Source organism: Ursus arctos, unplaced genomic scaffold (genome assembly GCF_023065955.2).
Source record: "Ursus arctos isolate Adak ecotype North America unplaced genomic scaffold, UrsArc2.0 scaffold_37, whole genome shotgun sequence".
Lineage (NCBI taxonomy): Eukaryota > Metazoa > Chordata > Mammalia > Carnivora > Ursidae > Ursus > Ursus arctos.
The window spans coordinates 5,577,064-5,602,623 of NW_026623053.1; the positions used below are offsets into that span (position 1 = coordinate 5,577,064).

Sequence of the window (25,560 nt, forward strand, 5' to 3'; positions counted from 1 at the left end):
ATGCACGCGGACCTCGACACCGACATGGACACGGACACAGAAACCACAGCACTCTGCCCCTCCGGCAGCCACCAGGCCTCCCCCCCGGGGACGCCCACACCAGGTGAGGGCTGAGCTGGGCAGGTTGCAGCCGACACCATGGGGGTGGGAGCTGAAGCTCTGGTGGGGAGGTCGGAACTGGGGGCCGACGGAGCTTGAACCCAAACAGCACAGGGGAAGAGCAACTCAGGAAGTGGGGAAGCCTCCCGCTCACACCAGGACTGAGGCTGGGCTGGGGGCCGCGGGGCGCTGCCTAAACGCCCCCTCCCCCATCACTCCCAGGGCTTCGCTGGGGAAACTGGTGCTCAGCCCTAGGTCAGCCTCATTCCCAAGAGGCTGGGATGGGCAGGACAGACGGGGGAGAGGGAAGGGGCAGCCCACCAGCCTGGGAATCACGGGCTGGGGGCTACCCTGGGGACCTGTTGTGAGGGTTTCACTGGCTCTCGGAGGCCCTGGCGGCCAGCCAAGTATTGATCCTGGGCTATTTCCAGCCTCTCGCCATCCCGCTTTGTTGTGTCTGTCGTTCTTCCTCCAGTTACCCTGACCCATGCATTGTCACTCTCCCTCTCGCTCATGCTCCCGCTCTCTCGCTCATCTCCCCCACTCCCTCCCTCCCTCTACCTCACCACGAACAGATTCTCTGGGACTCGCGGGGACCGCCAGAGATGCAGAAAGATTCTCACACGCAGCCATGCACTGGGCGATGCTCACCTACAGGGCCATGCGAAGAGGCAGCTCCTCTCACACACGGGGGGGGGGGGGCGCCCCAATGCACACATCATAAGGAGGGAAGGCCCTTCCCTGGGAACAGGCTCCCCACAAAGTTTTTGACTCTACCACTACCCGCCCCCCAGAACCTGGGCAGCAGCGGCGGCTTCTCAACCCCTCGCGCCTCCCCAGTTGGGGGGACTACCGGTTTGGGAAGCAGTAGAAGGCAGGGCCTCTTGGTGGAAGGAGGGGCAGCCCCCGGGGCCAGAGGCCTAGTCTGGGGTGGGCCTGTGTGTCAGTGTGAGGCCTGAGTGGGTGTGCGAGCCTGCGCACAGGTGCCTCCCCTGCATGGAGCATGTTTTGAACAGGTTGTGGCTGGAACCGCATTGGGTAAGGCTTCAGTTCAGCTCCTTTGAGCCCCACCAGTTCAGGGTTCTGGGGGAGTTCAGTGTCAGAGGTCAGACACATATTCTTAGCTCCTTCTGGGTCATGGTCATCCACTCGGGCTCTGGGGCCAGAGCAGGCAGGACTGAGCCCTCTGCAGATGGCTAGGCATACCCCCACTCATAGCTTCCTTCTCTTTGCCCCCCCAGAAACAGATGCCTCACTGCTGAAGAAGCCAGAGAAGCTGTTGGCAGGGTTGGACCGGGGTGGGCCACCCCCTGCCCCAGGGGCCCCCAGACGAAGAGGCAGTATGCCTGTCCCCTACAAGCACCAGCTCCGGCGCGCCCAGGCCATAGATGAACTTGACTGGCCACCTCAAGCCTCATCCTCTGGTTCCTCTGACTCCTTGGGCTCAGGGGAGGCAGGCCCCACCCAAAAGGATGGCATCTTCAAGGTCATGCTGGTAGGGGAGAGCGGCGTGGGCAAGAGCGCCCTAGCGGGCACTTTCGGTGGTCTCCAGGGAGACAGTGCTCATGAGCCGGAGAACCCAGGTATTTTGGGGGAGCCCTGGAAAGGTCAAGGGCACCTGTGGAACCCTAGTCAGGGATGGAAGAGCTCAAGGCACGAGCAGCCCCTGGAGGCCAGAACCTAAGAGAAGCGACTCCAGTGCTTTCTGTGGCAACCTCCCTGGAGGGGGGCCCTGGTTACCAGGCCTCACAAGTGTTGGGGAGCCTCCTAATGGGCTCTATTCTTTGTCTTTATTTCCCAACAGAGGACACCTATGAAAGACGCATCACGGTGGATAAGGAGGAAGTGACTCTAGTTGTTTATGACATCTGGGAACAGGTAAGAACCTAGGAGAGCTGGGGAGGGGCAGAGTTTGGCTGAAGGCTGGTGACACTGTAGGCCCTGGTTCCAATATGCCCTAGAACCTGATCTTTCACACGTATCCTCTCAGAGAGCAAAGGCCCACATCAATGCGCATGCCTTGGCACTGAGTGCCTCTGTCTTTCCAGGATCTTCTTCTTCTTTTTTTTTTTTTTTAAGATTTTTTATTTATTTATTCGACAGAGATAGAGACAGCCAGCGAGAGAGGGAACACAAGCAGGGGGAGTGGGAGAGGAAGAAGCAGGCTCATAGCGGAGGAGCCTGATGTGGGGCTCGATCCCACAACGCCGGGATCACGCCCTGAGCCGAAGGCAGACGCTTAACCGCTGTGCCACCCAGGCGCCCCTTTCCAGGATCTTCTGACCCAGAGGGAAGTTAGGATCTGAATTTGACAAACCCTGCAGCTGTGAGCTAGGCTGAACACCCTGAAATCGACCCCATCCATACATTCTCCAGCCTGGAAGAGTCTGATCGGACAGGACAAGAGCTCAGGGCTCTGGAATATCAGGGAAGAGGAGAAAGTGAGGATTTGTGACTACTGGAGCATAAATGGTTACTACGCAGACATGAGAGGCCGGATTACATACAACTGAAGAGCATTCATTTTTAAACTGAGAGCTTAAGCATAAGAGAGTAGGGTGCGCTACCCCAGTCTAGGAGCCTGTGTCGCCAATTCCCCCATGTGGGGATCACATGATAAACCACCCTCTCCCCCACAAGCACACTCCACGGTATGGAGATTCTGCCATTAACTTGCTCCGCGGAGCTAAGCAGGTGGCTTCTCCCTCACATCTAGATGCCTCATCCTTGACATGCAGGTGCTGGACAGGTGCTCCCGCCCCTCCAGCCCTGACATTCCACCACTCTCTGCCCATATGCAGGGGGACGCAGGGGGGTGGCTGCGGGACCACTGCCTTCAGACCGGGGATGCCTTTCTCATCGTCTTCTCAGTCACCGACCGACGAAGCTTCTCCAAAGTTCCAGAGACTCTACTTCGGCTGCGGGCTGGGAGGCCCCACCACGACCTCCCTGTCATCCTCGTTGGAAACAAGAGCGACCTGGCCCGCTCCCGCGAGGTCTCACTGGAGGGTGAGTTTCCTGTACCTCATCCATCCCTGAAATCTCCCCCTTCCAGGTCACCTCTTCTCCACAGGGCCCTTTTACCCTCCCGGGTGCACGATCAATTGCCCGTAGCCTTTAGCAGGCTAAGGGCAGACTCTCAGTGCCCGTGCCTAGGGCCCGAGAACCCCTTCTCCTCACGCCTCACCTCTTCTCCAAGGCCCCTTTCTCTCCTCCCCTCGGCACCACCACCGCCCTCTGCGCGATACCTGCCTTGTTCTCGGTTGTTCTCGGTCGCTAGAGACTCGCTGGCCGCGACCCCCTTCTAGTGCATCCGGGCACCTCCTGCCCCTCCATCCCAAGCCCACCCTCGCCCCGCCCCGGCCCCGTGCGGCCCGCGGGCGCCCTAACCGGTCCCTTCCCGCAGAGGGCCGCCACCTGGCAGGCACCCTGAGCTGCAAGCACATCGAGACGTCGGCCGCGCTGCACCACAACACGCGGGAGCTCTTCGAGGGCGCGGTGCGCCAGATCCGGCTGCGGCGGGGCCGGGGCCGCGCCGGGGGTCCGCGGCCCGAGTGGGGCTGCCCCGACGGCCCCCCGCCGCCTGCGCGCCGCGAGAGCCTCACCAAGAAGGCCAAGCGCTTCCTGGCCAACCTGGTGCCGCGCAACGCCAAGTTCTTCAAGCAGCGCTCCAGGTCGTGTCACGACCTCTCCGTGCTCTGAGCCGCCGTCGCCATGGTCACCGCGGTCGCCATGGTCACCGCGCCCTCCGCTCGCCCCCTCGCCCCGCCCCGCCCCCGTCCGGCTTCCTCCGCGAGGACCGTCTAGGAAACCAAACACGCCCGGGGCGCCCGGCCGCCGGCGCGCGTCGCCCGCAGCCCCGCCACCGCGCGTGCCCCGGCTACCTCCCCGCCCCAGGGCGCCTAGAAGGCGAGGACGCAGACCTGTGGGCGGGCGCGCTGCGGGCGGAGGGCCGGGCGGCTTCCGGGAGGGCAGGAGGGCCTACCGTTCCGCGAGCTGTTTGACTTGTATGAAGCCACGCTTGACCACTCCTCCTGGAAAGAAATCCTAAAGGCGAGAACTGGAAAAGTGCTTTGTAGACCCCTTTCCAGTTCTCCACCTTTGTACTCGGCGCGAATACGCCTCACCTTTAAGAAATCCTTAAAGGTAAAGACACGGAGACGCTTCTTGGAGACTTTTATTAAAACGTGGTGGCTCTTAGTTGCTGCACTTGTCGTCCACTTTGCCTTTAAGAAGTCCTTAAAGGCAAAGGCCTGGAAGTGCTATTTTTCAGAATTGATTCTGTGATTTACCTGCACACCACCAGGGCACTTCCCTTGTAAGGTTATTAAAGGTAAGGTTTGGACAGACGTTTGCCTTCAGATGCCATTGTGAAGAGCTGAGCAGGTGGCACGGTCCCCTTTGGCCAGGGCCGCGGAGGCCCCCAGCAAGGGAGCCACCCTTCCCTTTTCAATAAAGAACTTTTCTACATTTGCTCATTTTGACTCTGTTCTCAAAAGCCCCACAAAAGGAATAGTTGTAGATGGAAACTGTTACACCCTAAAGCTTAGGCCCAGAGGAGCAAGGAACCGAAATCTCCAGGAGGCTCCAGAACTGACTTGGTCCTGGTGTAGTCTGTGACAAGGAGCCACAGGCTGTTAGAAATAACTGTGTCCAGCTCCTCCCTCTGCAGATGAGCAAACAACCCTGGAAAGAAGCAAAGACTTGCTAGAAGTTTTAGAAATGTAGTGACACTACGGGACCAAGTCCACAGACTCTAGACCTCCTCACCTTACCACACCTTATTCTGCAGAGTAAGCTGGAGGCTACAGTTAGCACCCAGAGCTACACCCAGCTGGTTTCAGGTGGGGCCCACGTCCACCAGGGAGGCCCATCGGCTGGGGCGTGATGAAGATGGCCCGCACCTCTCCCGGCAGGCCCCACCACCCCAACTGTCACCTGCAAAGCCCGTGTGAGAACTCAAGCTGTCAGTGCCTCCCCCTGGGGACGCCCACGCCTACTGCTGCCTGAGCCACGAGTCTGAACAAAGAGAGCAGAGGCAGCAGCTCCCCTCACCCCAGACTATAGTACAGCTACTTGAGCACCTGAGGGCCAGGCCTCCGCTCCAACCCACCCAGGTTCCCAGAACTTGCTGGAAAGAGGGATGAGATGTCTCCTGATCCCTGCAGTTGGGAAGGAGCCAAGGGGGACCAGCTCAGCATGGGTGGTTATGAGACGATAGTGTGAATACTGACATTATCCTGAGGACTGTATTCACTTTCTCTGTTAATTCTCTAATGACTATATAAGGTGTTACCGAGCCTTTTATTGTGGAAGATACAGTTTAAGTAACTTGCCTGAGGTTAGTAAGAAACAGAGCGGGAACTCCCTCATATTTGCTTGATACTTAATGATTTTGTCCAGGTTTGCTCCAAGGTTCCCCTTCTAGTAAGTAGAGGAAGAGGAAAGAAGGTCGCTAGAAGAAATGTAGGGGACTTGATGGACAGGGCCATGGGCAGTGGCTGTGGTGAATGGGCCAGAGAAATTATGCGGCTATGGGGGAATAGCCAGGTCTAAACTCTGGGGACCAGGAACAGAGGCACTTCATACTGTAAAATGAAGAAATACACATTCGGCCCATGGAGGGATGGATGGTTATACCATTGGGTTGAAATCTCAGGGACATTAAGAGGAGGGGTAGGAGATGAGCATGGAGAAGGAGGCTTGGAACCCTACTTCTAAGTACCTTAAATGGCAAGCAAAGGAGTTTGTGCCCAAGCCTGCAGGCAATGAGTCACCAAAGGTCTTTGAGTATGAAAGTGACACGATCGGGACGGTCCTTGGGAAGAGGAGGCTGGGAGAGGTGTGCATGGATTGGAGGAGCAGAGGCAAGGCCTGAGGAGCTAAGTTGAGGGGGCGATTAACCGTAAGACATATGGAGGGTAATAAAGAGCCGTCCCAAGGGAGACAGCAATGGCAAGGAGAGGTACCAGGGTGTGAGTCAGAACTGGCAGGACTTGGCAACTGAGTGGCTAGGTACAGGCAGGAGTCGCAGGTGGTGGGAGGATGGTGAGGAACTGGGAGCTCGGGGGCAGAAGAGGAAGTGGGTAAATGGCTCCATTTTGGAGACCCTTGAATTTGAGACGGTAAAACATCCATATGGAGTTTCAGCAGCTCCCTGAATAGCTGGGTCTGAAATTCAGAACAGGTTAGGGTGAGAGACGCAGCTGTGAGAATAGTCCCCATAAAGACAGTAGTCGAGGAGCCCGAGGAAAGAATGAGCCGCAGTCACACAGCGCCCCACGCCTGGTGGGCCCTGCGGTCGCGGTCTTGAACATTTTCGAACAGGGAGCCCTGCGTTTTTATTTTTTAAATATTTTATTTATTTGTTTGACAGAGAGAGAGAGCACAAGCAGGGGGAGCAGCAGAGGGAGAGGGAGAAGCAGACTCCCCACTGAGCAGGGAGCCTGATGTGGGGCTCGATCCCAGGACCCTGGGATCATGACCTGAGCGGAAGGCAGATGCTTAACCGACTGAGCCACCCAGGCGTCCCAAGCCCTGCATTTTTATTTTGCCCCAGGATCCACAAGGTATGCTAAGGGAGGCACTAAGGAAGAGGATACAATACAGGCTAGGATCCTTAGCCTCAAACCACACATGGGCCTTAGGGGTCTGTGATGTTTGAGAAGTGGGGCAATTTGATGCGTTTGTGCAGTTGTGCATTTGAGATGGGGTTCACAGATTTCATGGGACTGCCAAAGGGGTCTGTGACCGAACAAATTATAAACCAGGATGGTACTGATTGCTGCTGGGAGGGGGAACTGGGTGGGTGGAGGACAGGTGCAGGAGGTTTACTTTTCACTGTATGCCCTTTTTCTTCTGTTTGAATGTTTAACTATGGTATATATTACCTGTTCAAAACCGAAATAACTTAAAACAAAGTCTTGATGTTGCAGAGAAAGAAGAGAGACCAGAGAGAGGGTCCTGGGGATAAGCAGATGAGGAGGGTGGAGACGCAGCCGCCACTGAGGCAGCAGCAGAACTGGAGTTGAACATGTGGGGGTTCTGCCAAGGGAGGAGGGCTCTGGTTTTTGTAAGTAAACTCTATGCCCACAGTGGGCCTCAAACTCTCCACCCTGAGATCGAGAGTAGCATGTCCTACTGACGGAGCCCGCCGGGCCCCCAGGAAGAGGGCTTTCGCAAAGGAAGCCTACCACCAATGGTCAAATGTGGCCAAAGGGGAAGATGAGGGAAAAGGCCCAGTGCCTTTCATGTGTCTGAAGCTTCAAATATGCATACTGACAATGGCAGGGCCTCCCCCGTGAGGGGTGCCACACACACCACAAGCCTCCCTCCCCCTCACTCAGCCAGCCCCATCAGCCCAACCCATCTGTGCGTTCCCTCCAGACGCCTACAGCCTACAGGGACGAGCTCAGAACAGACGGAAGCCGAAGCCACGCTCCCGCCAGACTTGGAAGGTGGGGTCTTCTCTGAGAGCCAGGCCATTCCTTTCCTCTCTCTCTCATCCAGGCGGAGTCGCACCGGGCTGCCAATCCACTGGCGTGAGAGATCAGCAGAGGGCCCTGTGGCCTGAGCTGCTTCCGCCAGGTAAGGTCTTCTCCCCCCCATGCTCCTCCTAACCACTGCGATTTTGTCTGCGCTCCTTTGCTAGCCGGCCCCTGCCACCCCCGCGGTCCCTGACCCACAAGGCGCCCTCACTGGCCAACGGCAGGAAGTGTGTGTGCTCTGCGAGGGGCCCGAGGTGAGGCCAGTCCTGTGTCTCGGAAGGCATCCCTCTGCTCTGGGCCCCTGCTCAGAGCTGGGCCTTTATGCCCTGCTGCACCTAAGCCTCTCTAGAGACTGGGGCGGGGTCTCTCCTCTTCTAAAAGCCTGAGAGGATTTCCTAAGTCTTCTGGGTTAAACCCTCACTCCCATGGGGTGCCTGGGTGGCTCAGTCGTTAAGCGTCTGCCTTGGGCTCAGGGTGTGATCCCAGATCCCTGGGATTGAGCCCTGCATCGGGCTCCAAGCTCCGCTGGGAGCCTGCTTCTTCCTCTCCCCCCCCCACCCCCGCTTGTGTTCCCTCTCTCGCTGGCTGTCTCTGTCAAATAAATAAATAAAATCTTTAAAAGAAAAAAAAAACCCTCACTCCCAGAAAGCCCACCCATGCGTACATCTTCTTATTAATCTAACATAGTTCTAGCCACAGCAGTCCAAGTCCATTTTTCCCGGCCATCCATCCACAAATAGTTGTTTTGCTGCCATACGCCAGTCACTGCGCTAGGCCCTATGGGAAAAACAAATACAGGTAAGACACTGCTCCCGCCCTCCAGGAGCTTACAACTGAGCTGGAGAGCTGGGACAAGGTGGTCAACAGCAGCAAACTGGACCACATTTTGACTATCTAACTATCTGGGGGCTATGTCACCTGCTCTTAGAATCCTGAACAGTAGAAACAGAATTTGGAGACAGATTTTAGGAACTGGGTCTTGAAGGATATATGCAGGCTGTAGAAAGATGGGAGAAAGAGGAAAAAACTGCCTGTGGGGCAACTTCTTGAGCAAATGCACGGGAGACACAAGACATGGTGTATTGCCCACCGAGTAAGATAAAGACCCTCCCTGTAAGAAGGCAGCAAAACTCGAGGGGATGGTACAGCCGAGTTGTCAAGGGGACCCCAAACCAGGTAAGAGCATCCTGCTTCTTAGTCCTTTGTCATCTTGGTGGCTCTCATGGCTATGCTCAAGGTGCCTTGTCATCTATTTGAGGTGTTTTTTTTTCTGGGTAATCTTAACCCCCAATGTGGGGCTCAAACTCACAACCCTGAGATCAAGAGTTGTACCCTCCACCAACTGAGCCAGCCAAAGGCCCCTCATCTATTTGAATTTTGATGCCATGCTCCATTGTTTGGTGGCCTAGTAGACTCAAGGTGTGAATACAAACTCAGCGGGGGCCTTGCAAGCATTTTAGTTAGTACCCAGTCCCACAATTTTCTAGATGGAGAAAGTCAGTCTCAATCTCTGCTTTTCTGGACCTCAGCTCTCCCAATTATAAAGTAAAGGTAACAATACCTACCTTGTAGGATGGTCATGAGGACTAAATGCAAATGCAAATATTTTTGTAATTTGTCAAACATTAGAGAAATGAGCTGTGGAAGTACTGTTTTTTTTTACAGTCTGTGTCCTCATCCCTTATTCAGGTACCCAGACAGCTTGCTAACTTCTCAAAGCACAGCAGCGCCCCGGAGATACAAATCTAAGGGGCACCTGGCTGGCTCATTGGTGGAGCATGTGACTCTTCATCTTGGGGTTGTGAGTTCGAGGCTCACACTGGGTATAGAGATTACTTTAAATAAATAAAAAGAGGGGTGCCTGGCTGGTTCAGTTGGTTAAGTGTCTGCCTTCAGCTCAGGTCATGATCTCAGGATCCTGGGATAAAGCCCCACATTGGGGTCCTAGCTCCGTGGGGAGTCTGCCTCTCCCTCTGCCCCTCCCCCTGCTCGTGTTCTCTCTCTCAAATAAATAAATTTTTTAAAGGTTTTATTTATTTGACAGAGAGACACGGTGAGAGAGGGAACACGAGCAGGGGGGAGCTGGAGAGGGAGAAGCAGGCTCCCCGCTGACCAGGGAGCCAGGTGCAGGGGCTAATCCCAGGACACAGGGATCATGACCTGAGCGGAAGGCAGACACTTAACGACTGAGCCACCCAAGCATCCCTAAAAACAAACAAACAAAAAAAACCCACCTTTAATAAATAAATGATAAAAAGAAAGACATCTTTAAGTCACGGTCCACAAGGTCTAACTTGCCTCCAAAGGACTCACAGGTAACCCTCATAGGTAATGCCCATTATTAGATTTGTTGTTTGAGGAGTACTGGGGGAGAAGAGGGAAGATTGGCAACTGAAGCCTAACTGATGGTATTATCCTGCAGTATTCCATTTTTTTGTTCCAGTTATAATTTGTCTTTAGGCAGAGGACCGGTGCTCATTTAAAATATTTCTCTGAAAGGAAACTGTCAGAGCTCTGCAGACCAGCTGGGGCAGGTGCTACAGGACCCCTGTGGCAGGTGAGGAGGGGCGCTAAGCAAAGGGTGGTAGCAGAGAACACTGCAGGGTTTCCCTGGCCAAAGCAAAGGGCAGGAGGCATGCTGAAGGTACCTGACGGGGAGGCTAGGCAGAGAATCACCTTGACTTTTTGAAGCCATCTGATTGCTCTCTGATTTATAATTTTTTTTTTTTTTAGGTTGTATTTGAGAGAGAGAGTGGGCATGAGCGGGGGGGGGGGGGGCCGAGGGAGAAGCAGACTCCCCACTGAGCAGGGAGCCCTATATGGGGCTGGAGCCCAGGATCATGACCTGAGCCCAAGGCAGTTGCTTAACCGACTGAACCGCCCAGGTGCCCCCTGATTTATAGTTTCAGGGACAAAAAGGCACTGGGCCAGTGGGACTTGTTTTTCTGAAAGTAGGCTGCTTGTGACCCAGGACCTTGTGATCCGGGGAGACCCAGTCCAGCAACAATTAAGCCTTACTTTCACCACTGCCTCCCCCTCACTTCTCTCCCCACACATACGGAGCATTCTCTGAGGTCAGGTAGCAAGGCCAGTGTGTTGGCATTCGGAGGAACGGGAATACCGATGGCCAGGAGGAATGACAAGCTCTCAAGTTCCAAGCCCTCTCCATGGACTGTTTCATTTCAGCCTCACACTGTCCCTGAGACAGGTGCTACTGTTAGCTTTTCCTTCTCACAGATGAAGATTCTGAGTCACAAAAGCGATGAAGCCCCAGCTTCCTCAGCTGGTTTGTGACAGTACAGCCATCTGCAGCGTGTGCGGTCGCTCCGGGGTGTGACCATTCTGCTACGGGGTGAAGGTCCCTGGCTTGGGTAGGCCCAGGAGTTCAGAAAAGGCTAATTTTCAGCACTACCCACTCTAAACAAGTAGGCTTCACGATGCTTGAAAGCTGATGGAAGCTCCCTTCCTTCCTGGAACATTGGCTGGAGTCTGACAAGTCTCTGATTTCCAAGGTCATTGCTTCCCCTCCCCGCAAGCCAGCACTGACTGGCTCCTTTCCAGTGTTCAGGCCCCTCATCCATCTACCACTGCCCTCAAAAATAACTGCTTAATGGCTCTCCAGTAACTGCAGCCAACTCCTTAAGGGCTCTTGAGAGGAGATCATGTGGGAAAGCTAACAGAACTCATCCAACTTTTAAAAGTGAGCTTTGATCAGCTCTTTCCTTGCCTCCACCTTCCCGGATGATCTAAATTGGTTGGTGTGCTTCACCTCTCACCGAGCTCTCTCCACCAAGAGCACAGGGAGAGCAAAGCCGTCCTGGATATAAAGTGCAAAAGTTGGGAGGGAAGAGATGTTTGATGCTAGAAGGTTCAGACACAGCTCTGAGACCAGAATTCCTTTCCTGCATCCAGCTCATGACTAGCGACTTCACCTGGTTGCCATGGAAACATCAGTCTCTGGTGGATGGCAAGCAGCACTTCTGACAGAAAGCATCAGAGGCTACCATGGTAACACCAAAAAGAGTGAAGCTGCCTTTTCTCCTGGAGGGGTGAGGAAGGAATGGAGGATACCAGGGAAAGCAGGCTAGAAGGGACGGGCGTCAGAAAGCTTAGCTCTGACTTAAACAGAGAAGGAACTTATTCAACAGACACCTAGTATGTGCAAAGCAAAGCAATAATGAAGAAGGCATGTCTATGGCTGGCCTCATCAGGCCATAATCTTCTAGTAATAGAGTTTACCCAGAACTGTAAAGGCAGAATGAGAGACTTGTAACAGGACAAAGAATCCTGAAAAGGGAAATCAACTAGCAAAGCTTCAGAGTCTTAAAGGACAGGATTCTGACCAGCAGAAGAGGGGCAGAGGGAACAAGCTGAGCAAACATGGAAGTGGAGAAGTGCAGGACGTACTGAGAACTCTGGGTACAGAGGGAGGAAAAGTGACTCCCAGGCCTTGGCTCCCAGGAGGGGCAGGCTCAGATTAGGATCTAGGAATCTGAAGCTCGACTGCCTGGATTGGAATCCCAAACTTGCTGTGTAATCGCAGGGCAGGCTACTTACCCTCTTTGGGTATCCGTTTCCTTGTTTGCAAAGTAAAGATGGTGAGGGTCGACCTCGGAGGGTCGTTGTGAGGATTAAGAACTCAGTACACATAAAGTGACTAGAACAATGCCTAACCCGTAACAGCCCTGCACCACTGTCGACAATTCACCGTCATACCACCCACCTCCCACTTTTCGGAGCCAGCACAGCCTCTCCTCACCATCCGACTATTACTTCCCGATTCTCACTAGGCCCCTTCCGTAACAGAAAAAGGAGAGGCTGTGGTTGACCCTCTCCCTTCAAGCTGTAAACTCGTTTCCCTTCCTCATAAGCACCAGGACTAAAGGTGCAAAGGGCAAACCCCTGCTTCCTCTGGTCACTCACATCTGGGGACTGTCGGAGCTAAGGAGAAAGTAGGCAGAAACCCAATTTCAAAAACACGTAAATTTAAAGAACAAGGAGGAAATACCACTGCCTTAGAGAAGACAGAATAGGCTAGAAGTCAAAAGTCAGGTGAACGTCTCCTTTTTAGAACTGAGGACAGCTGGGCAATTCTGCACTAGAAGAGGATCTGGGCCAGTCTCTCCTCTACCCACACCTGAGCCACTATGCCCAGGCAAGAGAGGCTCAGGAAGGTTTCTTTTACCTTAGGAGGCTGTTTGCTGTCCCCTCCTCTCTACTCCAACCACCCCCAACGCAGGGATGAGTAACTAGAAGGCACTGAGTCACATGTAGTGACTCCGGTGTCACCCACTGGATGCTGTCACCTTATATGGGTGAGGACTAGAGTAGTTGTCTTCCATGTTTCCTCACTTCCACCACCGTCTCTCCCCCAGCAAAAGGCTGTATGAGGAACGAAGAAGCGTTGCGGGGAGAACTGAGGTGGAAGAAAAGTGAAGGCAGGCCAAAGTAGGCAGGAATGGGAACGAAAGGAAACCAAGCAGAGACAGGCACCCATCTGATGAGGGCAGGGAAGTAGGCAAGGCCTGTGGGTATTTATAGTTTGGAGGAGTTTAAGACTGCCATGAGGAACCCTGGTCCCGAGCCTCAGGATAACTAACAAAAATGGTCCACACTATTTTTCAGGATGCATTAGCGGCCAAATCAATAATTATAGGGGGACTGGGCCCTAGCCAGCTACTACCTAAAAACAACGCGTCCTGCTTCCCTTCTCCCAGGCGCAGAGAGCAAACCAGGACAGGCAAAGGGTGGGGGTGGCGGCAAAGGCAACACAGCAGTGAGGCTGCAGCAGCCTGGGGGAATCAAGAGCTAGTTCTGGGTACTGGCCTTTTCTGCCACAAGCAGGCGCCAAGTACCTAATACTTCAGTGTGAAAAGCAACCCCAGAAGCGAGTATCACCAAGAAACCTTCACTCTGCTTAGGAGTCTGAGAGCTGACAAATTAAAACCTAACAGCAATTATCCATATTTTTAGCATGACAATAAAGTCTTAACATTGTTGCCATAGAGACCGGTAGAGAATGGAGGAGTCCCACAGAGCTCTGCCCCTGAACTTCAGACCTTCTTCTCTAGGCTGGTCCCAACACAGTGAGCCACCTTATGGCAGGCCTCTTGTCATAAGCCTTACAAAGCAGGTGGAGGAGACGTGCGCATCCCCTTCCTCAGGGCAATTCCTGGAATACTCAGCATTCTGGAATTCACTGGTCCCAAGCCTGTGTCATCCCAAGCAGAGTCACATATGGAAAGCAAGAGTTGAGGGCAATGACTGAGGAATAGCAGACTTCAGGAATGGGGAGCCCTGACGTATGACGCCCAAACCCCTCTGGATACTGGACTAGGAGTTCCATTACAAAGAGGGCCAAAGGCAGGCACAGAGGCTAATGGTAAGACTGGTGAATTTAGCAGGCTTCTCTGGTACTTAAACTCAAGATCATAGAACACCTCTAGCCAAAGGTGCAAAATGTGCTACCGTCACACTGCCATCTGGTGGAAAGACAAGATCTGTCCTTAGGCACAGAGAGCCTGTTACTGTGTCCAGTGACAAGGTAGGTTTGGAAATATTGGGGGGGGGGCAGTTACGATGAAGACATACGGAGGAGACCCACGGGGCCGAGAGTATAATGCAGACAGATGGTGAACTCCATCCAGGCATGTGCCTTCTGTCCATTTTAATTTCTAAGGAAGGTTAGATAAAACAAAATTAAAATAAAAGGAAAAAACACAAAGGCATTACAAATGTTTTATATCCCTAGAACCATTCACGGTTTTGGCTCATGAGAAGTTATTAACATCAGACACACCAACTGACCGAGACCACACACATATGGGCAGCGGCCACCACGACAGTGGAGCCTGCCTTTCATACAAGGTTTATATGGATATATGCACATGTATGTGTATGTATGCATGTGTGTACACATACATATACACACACACACATATATTTTATGTACACAGACACGAGGGTATAAAATCCAGTGAAAAGGGCTCACATGTGCCCAGGTAGGGGACAGGAGCAGCTTTATCAGCTGGGGTTAAGCCCACGGTAGAGGCACATGGGAAATGGTAGAGAGTAGCAGCCTCCTCTCCATCCTTCCACCCTGGGCCACAGGAAGGACCTGGGAGGAAGGACAACTACACAAAGGAAGATGGAAGATACTGGAAAGGTATCCCACCTTTCACTAAACTCCTGAAAGCCCTGCCCCTAAGACATCCGAAATGCCTGGCAGGACAGATCATTCTCACACCCCCCAGCAAGATGCTGAGCCCACGGTAGCAGTTCTGGCCCCAAGCTGAGGCCTAAGGCAGGCTTCACAATGCGCATGTCTGTGCCACCTTCCAGGGCGTGTGCAGCAGCAAGCCAGCACCTTCAGGGATCACCCCCCACCCCCCAAAACCCCAAAATCCTCTTAGACCAGAGGTCTTAAGGGTTTTTTCCTCAACGGACTGTAGGGTAAAGGTATAGGAAGAGGAGAGAGGTTAGTTCCTTCAGTTAATGCCCTATGGCCTTCCCGACAGGGGGGAGGAATCGAGGAATCACTACGAGGTGGTTGGAAAGAGCAATGAAAGCTCATCCCAGAAGATGACATACGCGGAGAAACAGGCATTCCATGTAGGTGCAGATTCTGTCTTCTTCGACTAGTGGCTTTGCTCAGCAGAGTCCACTCCCAATGCAGCCCTGGGCAGGAGCTCTTGAGTCCAAGGGTGGCTCCAATTCCCGCAGAGTCAACGTCCATACGCTCAGGATGGCTTGGTCCACAAAATGGAGAAGGGGCCGTGAAAAGGTAGACGTGGAGAAGGGAGTGGCAGGACCCAGAGGCACAGGGAGGCAGTGTACTGCGCCACTGACTTACCTATGGCAAGAAAAAGAGGTCAAGAGAAAGCTAAAGGAAAGAAAACCAAAGACTAAACTGAGCCAGACCCTGAGACTCACATGGTCTGAGGGGTAAAGAGGCTGGAAAGCTGGAAGCATTGGGAGGCGATTGCCTGGGAGGCAAGGTTCAGGGCCGGATTCAGAGCTGCAACACAGAGAGGCATGACAAGTTAGTGAGCACAGAGCATTCCTTCTTTCCAGGGCCCAACCCCTTCTCCCTTCCCCAAGTCCAAGTCTACCAGTCAGAGCCGCAGGGTTCAGGGCCCCCAAGGGAACCGTCCCGTTCAGTTGCAAGGCGGCGGCAGCCTGGGCGGCGGCAGCAGCAGCTACAGCTGTGGTAGGCAGCTGGATTCCGGAGCCTAAAAGGGAAAGAAAAGTTGGTGTTAAGTCCCAACCCCTGATCTAAAATTCCACCCCACGTTCTTCACTCTGCACAGAAACTCTCTCCACCTTCTGCCAATTTGGCCATGAGCTGCAAACGTCCACCTGCTGATCCCAGATCCAGCTCTTGGTCCCCATCCGGAAAAGTGATGTCTGTGCCACCATCCAGTCGCTCGGTCACTTGGCCAACTCTCATAGGTCGACCAGCAAGCTCAAAGCCATTCAGCTGTTCCAGGGCCCGCCGGGCACACTCGGAATCTGAGAACTACAAGAAACCCAGTCCGTGTATCAGTCACCTCCTGGCCGTGGACATGCTCGCCAAGACCCACCACCACCACCTCGTCCCGCTATCCCAGAAAACTGCATGCTCACTATGGCACAAATCGTTCTGTCCCAGGCAATGTGACCTAAGATCCCCATCCCCCCAAAATATTCATGTGAAAAGGACCTTTTCCAATGGACTCAATGGCAATCACTAATCTTCCAGCTCCACTAAGAACCTAATAATGCAAACAGTCTATTATCTATAGGGTGGCCTACACTTACAGGCTGCTTCACAAATGAGCATATAAACACAAGTAAGACAGCCTGAGAGTCAAGATTCCTGGGCTTTTTTAACTTCAGCCCTTAGGACTAGTCAGTTAATTCTCAGTCAAGAAGTAAGAATCGGGCACTCCAGAGCCCAGACACAGGAGGGCACGCATCCTGGCATGGAGAGCACCCCACCCCTACGCCTCCACCATTGCTGCTGATCAGAGGGCGCTACTGCCCAGCAGCACCAGAGCAGCCTGGGGTAGAGAAGATTCCAGTCTGCTGTTGAAGTGTCAAGGGTATTGATCAAAAAGGCGGCAGCACAAGGGCAAAAAGGCCTCACAAAAGCTTTTCTGCACCTGAGTCATCAAGGAGTTAGAAGAGGTACTTGCCACTGTGGACACCACAGCTGGCCGTTTCCTCTGGTAGCACCTGCCCTAGGGCCTGACATGTGGTACTGACAATTCCTAGGCAGGTGGTATAAGTGGCTTGCCTTCACTGGATGCTTCTGAGGTGAGCAATACTCCTGGTAGAAAACAACCTACCTCCCCTCTGCCCTGCAGGCAGCTGTGGGGGGTGTATGCTGCCTGGACTGAACCTACAAAATACCAGCTTCGAGACTCTGTGGCTGGCAGCCAGTCCTCAGCCTGGAGTCACACGGGGCTAGAAGAACCAGTTATGGGAACTGGAAGCAATTTTGTTGGGAGTGTCAGGAAAAGGCCTCGCTATTCTCCCTACGGCGGTCTCTGAATATAAAGATATTTCTCAGTGGAGAAACTGCTTCAAATGGGGTAGTGCCAGGAAAAAAAAAAATCCCTATTCCTGCTCCTATCGTGAAAACATACTAATTCCATGAAGCATGTGTATAAAAGCCCACATCTTACCTCCCTCATACCCCCAACCTTTTAGCTGTAGCCTGAAATCATTTCTATTACCCAAAGAGCAAGCTGCGGCACCAGAGAAGCTGGTTGAACTCCTGGACACCCCCATACCAGGGCCACTGACAGTGTGTAGGAGCAAAGCCAGGATCTCAACCAATGCACTCATCTCAAGGGGCAGAAGGCTAGTCCAAGCTTCAGGCACCCGGGCTTATGGGTCATTTAGACAGTTCCTAAAGGAGGAGGATGAAGCTAAGCTGCAAAATCAGACAAGTGGACAAACCCACACTGAAATTCAAAAGTTAATGACCACAAACTCACCGTAATGAAACCATAACCTTTAGAACGGCCTGTATCTGAGTCCTTCATCAGGACAATATTATCAATCTGTAGAAGATGGAGAAATTATTAGCAATCTTTGCGCTAACCCGCACCTTTGATCTTTCTTAACTGTTCTACCCACCTCTAACTTTGTAGCCAACCAATTATAACTCTCCAAACCTTCTCTTTAAAAAGAGACAAAGGCCACCTCTTTCCAAAACACCTTTCCTTACTAATCTTACTGAATCTGGACCCCATTATGACTTCATGATGCCTGACTCATATGCGTACTGAGCACTCTGCATACAAAGATGGAGCCTAACTTTTCCAGCACGGACCCATCCGCTCATTCTGACTGACGCAGCGGGTTAATCGTGGTCAGACAGAACAATGCGGTACGCTCACTCTCCCCACTTTTTCCAATTCCCTTCCGAGGTTTCCATTACTTTCTACTCACTTTGCCAAAGGGCTCAAAGATGCCCCGGAGCATGTCCTCAGTGATATTGAAGTGCAGGGAGCCCACGTAGAGGCGCATCGGTCCGCTGCTGCCCTTCTGCAGGTTGTTGGCCATGGCTGCCAGTCGGTTTTTCTCAGCCTATGCGAGGAGGAACCAACAGCTCGTATCCCACACCTCCTCCCGCCGAGCCCATCTTCTCGTGTCAGCTTTGCAACTTGCTCACCTGTGAAGCCTGGACGATGATGGGCACTCCAAGCAGCCGCTGCCCAGTCAGCCCAATGGCCAGAGGCACAGACTGGATTTCACAGAATTCCACGTAGGCAATGCCCTTAGAACGACGGGAGTTCCGATCGGAGATGATTCGGACATCACGAACCTTTCCCGGGCAAGAAAGCAATCCTGAGTTGGGCATAAAGGAGGATGGACAGAAAATAGGCTACATGGAAGAAAGCTAAAGGCGGGGGAAGGTTACCTTGCCGACAGCAGAGAAAAAGTCCTCCAGGTCCCGCGGCCGAATGCGGGCAGCTAACTGCATACAGAAAACCGTGCGGGCATCACGCTCCTCGGGACTCAGATTATCAATGGGCTCCCTGAAAAGCGAGTGCAATCTGGTGAGACGCCTGCTCCTGATACATGGTTACCGCTCTCCAGCTCCCCTCAAGTACCACACACTCCTGTATTCTGGCTCGAACGGCTTTCTACTCGTATCTCACGATCCCTGGCGGAGTGCTCACTATCCACTCACCTGACTGGACTCTTTTCTCTGAAATGAGGACTCTTACTGTGCGCGTGCCTGCGCCTACAGAACAGAGAACAACAGATGGAAAATCACGTCATCCGATTTCACTCGCGCTCGTCCAATGCTTGGTCTGCCAGCACCTCATCTCACATGGGAACTGTCCACACCACCCCTGCAGTAACAGGGTCTGTGCCCACCACACCGGGCTGCGAGCACCCGCGGGAAGGAACCACAGTGCACAGGGTTTACCCGGACTCCAACACAAAGGCCATCGTATTAGCAAGAGGCGATACCCAGTGGCAAGTGGCGGGCTCCTGTAGCGCACACGGTCCTCACGCCGCCGGTCCCGACTGCGTGACTCACTGCTGTGCCGCCGGTCCCAGCTCCGGCTGCGGTGGCGACGCTGCCGGTCCCGACTTCGACTCCGACTACTTCTCCGCCTATGCCGGTCCCGGTCCCGACTGCGACTACAGGGGGAAGGCACTACTGAGTTTGCTGCAGGGCAAACCAACCTCTTCCGGCCTTTGAGGGGTAGCTCTCCCTGGTATCTTCCCATTTAGAGTAATCCTCAAAACCCAAAAGCCCCCAGAATTACTGACCTGCACTTTCTATCCCTGCTTTTGCTATGGCTTCGACTCCTCTTCTTCCTGTGAAGGAGGGAACAAATTCTTATTATCAAGAAGGTTTTACCCTCTCCCCCAAGGAAAAGAACGACAGAAAGGCCAGGGTTGAACAGCAGTAAAAGACCAAAGAGCCCAAGATGATCTGGCAGGAGTCACAGCAACACTAGCTTGCACACAACCCTGAATGCTGTCAGCCATCTGAAGTGGCCATTTCCCCCCAAAGCCCAGCAAAAGCTGCTGTTGCCAAATCAGGGGTCCCCTGGCTATTTTACTCAACTGAAATAGAATGACACTAGCACAGATCCCCAAGTCTTGGCTGGAATGTGAAGACTAGAAGATCATTAAACCAAGTCACCATGATTCCCAGGACCTAGTGGAGCCATCACTAAAACTTAGCAGTCTTACAAGCAACCACCTCTCTGTTCTGGCTGTTTCTCTGATGGACGCAGTTGCTTCCCTTGCCCAAGTCACCGACCCACCTCCTCCTGCCACACTTACTTGCTTGCCTCCCCACTGGTGCTGCTTCCACTGGGGCCACTCGGGCCACTCGTGCCAGTACTGCTTGTGCTGGTGTTGCTAGGGCCGTCTTTTTTAACCTCTTTCTTCTGCTGTTCATCCTGAGGGGTTTGCCAGGAAAAATGTCACCAGGTACAAAGTGGCAGACACACACATTCCATTGGGCAACAAAAGAACAAAAGTGGACAAAGAAAGCTTATGAAATCAAAGCTCACAGTTATCTAGCCAGTTTCTGAGCACCCAAATCTCCTAACAAAGGGAATAATAGAAGGAAGGAAGGAAACCACTCAAAAAGAAGAGATCAGAGTGACAGATTTTGATGTCAAAACTTTAGCTACCCAACATTTGTTCCACTGACATCTATTTCCCAGGAGAGTGAGAAATTATTTAGGTCTGAGATACACTGACTTTCTACTATGTCACTGAGAGCTATGAGCAAAGCACTTACTCCCAGTACATTCTGCCCCACCCTCCTCCCCCCTCCCCCCAGCGTTGGGACCCGCTCTGCCAGCATGCCTTTGAGTATGGAAGCTGAAGAGTGGTGCTTACTAAAAAACATGACTTTTAGGAATAGCCACGATACAGAATAAACAAGCAGGGAAAGAGGATTTACAAAGTGCTGAAACCGATTATCTAGAACTGCTGCTTCTTACTAACCCAATTCCAGGAGTGAGATGGGGAATATTACCTCCTCTTTTTTATAGGGAGCCTCCAGCATGGCCTCAATCACTATATCAAAGTCATCGGACGCCATCGTAGCAGAGCTGAGGAGAGGACATGGATATGTAAGAACCTCATCTTTTTCCTCCCCTTCTGGCATCCCACATTCCCTTCCTTCTCTAAGAAACAGACTTCAGAATATACAGTCTGTTTCTTGAATACAAAGGGATCTTCCTGGCTGTTGCTTACTCTAGGTTTATTTTTGCGCATTTTAAATCTGAACTAGTTTTGCTCTGTGGCTTAGAAAAGGTCAAGTGTCTCGAAGGAAAAGAAATATCTAGATAGAAACAAAATACAATACAGACCCTGTCCTATAAAGAGAAAGTGTTGGCATTCAAAATTACTATTCACTTGACAATGGACACTAGGCCTCCATTCTACAGTTCAAAATTCTGTATAAATAACTGGTTTAAAGTTAAACCACAGGGGCGCCTGGGTGGCATAGCGGTTAAGCGTCTGCCTTCGGCTCAGGGCGTGATCCTGGCGTTATGGGATCGAGCCCCGCATCAGGCTCCTCCGCTATGAGCCTGCTTCTTCCTCTCCCACTCCCCCTGCTTGTGTTCCCTCTCTCGCTGGCTGTCTCTATCTGTGTTAAATAAATAAATAAAATCTTTAAAAAAAAAAAATAATAAAGTTAAACCATAGAAATAAGCACATATTTCCAATAAAAAGATAAGGATGCAAGACTAAAAATCAGAACAAGACAAAACAACACCAGAATGCAGATGTGCCCTAAGCTCTCCCCGACATCCCCCACACAATCATCAATAATTAGGGGACTCATCGCCAAGCATTTCCCGTATAATACCAACTAGAATTCAGGTAACTCAGAAAGATAATGATTAAGACAGGCTTAACCAATTCCACCTTGAAGGCTGTCTACGCAGGAAGGGTAAGACTTCCTGCCTCCCCCCCAAGCTTTCACACCTAGCAATCATCTTTCCCAAGTCTGTCCGCCATAGGCCCGTCAAATTAAAAAAAAAAAAAACACAACAGAAGATATTGGGGCGCCTGGGTAGCTCAGTCGATCAAGCGTCTGCCTTCTGCTCAGGTCATGATCCCAGGGTCCTGGGATAGAGCCCCTGCTTGGCTCCTTGCTCAGCGGGAAGCCTGCTTCTCCCTCTCCATGCCTGCTGCTCCCCCTGATTGTGTGCACACTCATGCTCTGTCAAATAAATACAATCTTAAAAAAAAAAGAAAAAAGAAAAACAAGATATCAAACAAAATCAATAGGATAAATTATTCAAAAAAATGTTAGTCTGGAATTATCAATATACACAACACGCATGAATCTCAAAATAATAATGCCGAGTGAAAAAAATAAGACAAAAGGGTACATATACTGTATGGTTCCATTTATAGGAAAAAATTCTAGGAAATGTAAACTAACCTGTACTGGCAGAAAGCAAATCAGCGGGTTGCCTAGGGACAGGAGGAGGTGGAGAGGGGCTAGGAAGAAAGGATTACAGAAGGGCAGAAGAAACTTTTGCCGGTGATGGTTTCATGGGTGTTTAAACATCAAAACCCATCAAACTGTACACCTTAATGTGTACAGCTTTATTTTATATCAATTATACCTCAATAAAGCTGACCGAAAAACAAAAACAAAAACAAATCTCCAACTAATCTGAAAAACTTCGGTGCAAAGAGGCTAATCATAATCGGACTTTCCATATCCACAAGAGCTTTGTCCTCTTTAAAGCAGCTAATGCATCATGCAATGATGCTGTCCTTGTTGCCCTCAGAGCCCATAGCCTATTCTGGTGACTTTAGAATAAAACAGGAATATAAAAGTAATAACTAATGTAAAATAAGTAATATAAAAATAGGACTAATCACTCCTACAGTACCTAATATTGCTAGGCACTGTACTAAGCCTGTTTACAGAGACAAGATTCTTGGAAAGAGCAAAGCAAAAATTACCTGGAGTCATATTTAAGACTTAAAATGGAAACCAAATCAAAATCAAATAGGTGTGTCTAAGAACCAGTGAACTTGGGGCGCCCAGCAGGCTCAGTAGGTGGAGCTTGTGACTCTTGATCTCAGGGTTGTCCGTTCCAGCCCCATGTTGAGTGTATAAATTACTCAAAAATAAAATCTTAAAATAAAATAAAAAAAACCCCTCAATTGAACTCAACTGCTTATTGTAACACTGTACATTTATTTAACAATCAAAGATAGGAGCACCTGGGTGGCTCAGTCGTTAAGCGTCTGCCTTCGGCTCAGGGCGTGATCCTGGAGTTCTGGGATCGAGCCCCACATCAGGCTCCTCCGCTGGGAGCCTGCTTCTTCCTCTCCCACTCCCCCTGCTTGTGTTCCCTCTCTCGCTGGCTGTCTCTCTCTCTCTCTGTCAAATAAATAAGTAAAATCTTAAAAAAAACAAACAAACAAAGATAATATATTCTACAAGCCGCTATCAGGTCCAATGCACGATGAAAAAACTGAGGCTTTGTGAACTGCCCAGAATCACAAAGCTTAAATGGAGGAGCTGACTCTTGATTAAGGTCTCCTGACCCAAGGTCTAATGTCTTATCAATTCTATCAGGTGACCTCTCTCTCCTGTACTTTATAACTCAGTCTTAAAGAAAATTTTAAAGAGTATACAGCATACCAAGATGTCTAGTTTTTTTTAAGATTTTGTTTTTAAGTAAAATCTACCTCCATCATGATACTCGAACTTACAACTGAGATCAAGTCTCATGCTCTACCGACTGAGACAGCTAGGTGCCCCAAGATGTCTATTTTTATTTTTTATTTTATTTCACTTTTAAAAAGATTTTATTTATATATTTGACAGAGAGAAAGAGTACAAGCTGGGAGACAGAGGGAGAGGGAGAAGCAGGCTCCCTGCTTGCGGGGCTCAATCCCATGATCCCGGGATCATGACCTGAGCAGAAGGCAGCCACTTAACCAACTGAGCCACTCAGGCGCCCCTGAAGATGTCTACTTTTAAATACACAGTCATCTAAGGAATTACTATTCTGAAAGGTTTATCAAAAGCATTAGTCCCATTAGTCACACCTTATTATGTGGCTTCTAGATGAAATAGCATACACTTCAAAATACCAGGAACCAACCTCATTGTAATACATACTATTTGACCGACTGTGGAAAAAACGGTTCTTAAAAATAAAAGGTTTCAATCTACAATTTCTGATCTTTCCAGTCATTTTGCCTGCCAAGCCTATACAAGTTTTCTTTCCTTTTTTCTCTAAAAGTATTTATTTATTTAAGTAATCTACACTCAACATGGGGCTAGAACTCACAACCCCAAGGTCACGAGTCATATGCTCTCCAACTGAGCCAGCCAGGTGCCAAGTCTATACAAGTTTTCTAAATGTCATACAGCTCCTCTCTATTTTTTAAAATCTGCTTTTTCCTCCCCGAATGAAATGCTTCTGATTTCAATAATTGCTCTTTGTTGACTGCTCGTACAGGGTAGGAGTAGCTTAACACATGCACAACAACTTTCGCTCAGGTTGACAAATGAGCCACCACCTACGGAGTGAAGTTTTCACTCAGGTACTCAGAAATGAATGACTCTATTCAACAGGCATACAAAACGCGAGCGCATTTTGAAACCTGAAATCTCACTCGGTTTGGTGTATCTTTTCAGATGTCCTAGAAGCAGTAAAGTCCCAAACACTATGCATTTTCAAGTTGGTAGTTTTCAAACTCTTCCCATGTCCTAAATTAAGGGCCAAAGTCCATCAACCTCATCCACGAAAAAACTACAGAGCCTTCTTTCATCCCTGCTCCAAAAACTGCATTAGGGGTGGGCCCACAATCATGCACGTGTCTGGACTTTGTCATAGCACAGTCAAGACCCCAACAAGCACTAAGGCCTCACTGCTGAAGGGACAAAAGAGAGTGAAGAACCACTGTTAGCTCAGTTCAGGCAAAATTCACCACCTGCTGAGTCCCAAGGGGTGATGGATCCAGTCACAGAGCTGGGCACAAACATCACCAAACTGAAAGCAGCTTGCTTAATAACAGGAACAGGAGAAAGGTAAAATACACTCTCCAGGCTATGTAACAAGCCAAGGCTACACTTTAAAAAATGGTCTTACAGGTAACCGATTCGCACCGTCCCTGCGAGGGCCAGTGTCCCAATGCTAAAACTTCACATGTGGCCTCACTATACTCCTGTACCGCCACGGAACGTGCGGTCAAAAAAAAGGAACCAGGGAAAAGCCCAGAGGCCAACACAAGGAACAGGAGTCTTCCAGAGCCTGAAGATTGAGAAATAAGTCTCAGTACCCTAACCTCTCTGGGAGTGGTGGCACTAAGAGCTGAAAACCCATCCTGCCAGCCCTCTCAAACCGCGGTGGGTCGATGCTCCCCCCCATCCCGCCCCGGTACTGGCGACCCTAAACGTCAGGGCTTCGGGGACCTGGAAAGACATCGGTCACTGGGATCCTTGAGACAGCATCTTCATCTTTAGGAGATATAACCACGACAGTGCCGATCCCTAAAGTCATGCCAGAGGGCTACACTGAGGGAGCGAACACTTCCAGACCAAAGTAAACAAAAATATTTTCTTAAAAGTTTGCCTCATTCTGCTCTTGACGCCATTTTCTGCCTGTGACGTCAGGGGGAGGCGCCGTGCGGCAACGTCACGCATTGGTGACGTCGCGGGGGGGACTGGGTTTCGGTGTTTCTCACCAGTTCCGGGTCCCCGCAGGGGGGAGTCCCGGTTTCCGCCGTTCCTTTGGGTGTGTTGGGGGCGCGAAGCTCGGCTATTTTCCAGAGTCTCAGCAGTAAAAGCAGCACTACAGTCGGAGCTGCTCGTCTTCCCGCAAAATGGCGGCAGCTCCGCCGTCTTCCAGAACTTTCCCCAATCTGCGCAGGCGCCGACACATTCAGGCGGTGGAACTAATCTCACTGGTTTCGCGGCAACTGTCCAAAGTACAGATTTTCATTGGCCAAACCCCTA

At 51.3% G+C, this 25,560-nt stretch overlaps 2 protein-coding genes across 7 annotated transcripts; one reads left to right on the top strand and one right to left on the bottom strand.

The window, feature by feature from the left end:
• REM2 (RRAD and GEM like GTPase 2) lies at window positions 1-3,801 on the top strand. Its single transcript, XM_026486411.2, has 5 exons — window positions 1-103; window positions 1,341-1,682; window positions 1,904-1,977; window positions 2,901-3,108; window positions 3,506-3,801. The coding sequence occupies exons 1-5, from the start codon at window positions 1-3 to the stop codon at window positions 3,799-3,801; spliced, it is 1,023 nt and encodes a 340-aa protein (XP_026342196.1).
• A 10,509-nt stretch (window positions 3,802-14,310) lies between these two features.
• RBM23 (RNA binding motif protein 23) lies at window positions 14,311-25,547 on the bottom strand. Of its 6 annotated transcripts, none has more exons than XM_057306400.1 (15): window positions 25,290-25,512; window positions 22,812-22,971; window positions 20,593-20,668; window positions 19,887-20,005; window positions 19,365-19,412; window positions 19,059-19,232; window positions 18,772-18,825; window positions 18,499-18,616; window positions 18,250-18,402; window positions 18,027-18,164; window positions 17,570-17,635; window positions 15,909-16,104; window positions 15,698-15,817; window positions 15,519-15,603; window positions 14,311-15,438 (listed from the first exon to the last, which is right to left on the bottom strand). In XM_057306400.1, exons 3-15 carry the CDS (start codon window positions 20,656-20,658, stop codon window positions 15,435-15,437), a joined length of 1,341 nt encoding a protein of 446 aa, XP_057162383.1. In that variant the 5' UTR covers window positions 20,659-20,668; window positions 22,812-22,971; window positions 25,290-25,512; the 3' UTR covers window positions 14,311-15,434. The 6 variants fall into 6 exon arrangements, with proteins under 6 accessions (XP_057162383.1, XP_057162380.1, XP_026342269.2 ...); XM_057306397.1 differs by having other exon boundaries at window positions 20,593-21,807; XM_026486484.4 differs by lacking the exon at window positions 22,812-22,971 and having other exon boundaries at window positions 25,290-25,531.
• Between the last annotated feature and the right edge of the window lie 13 nt (window positions 25,548-25,560).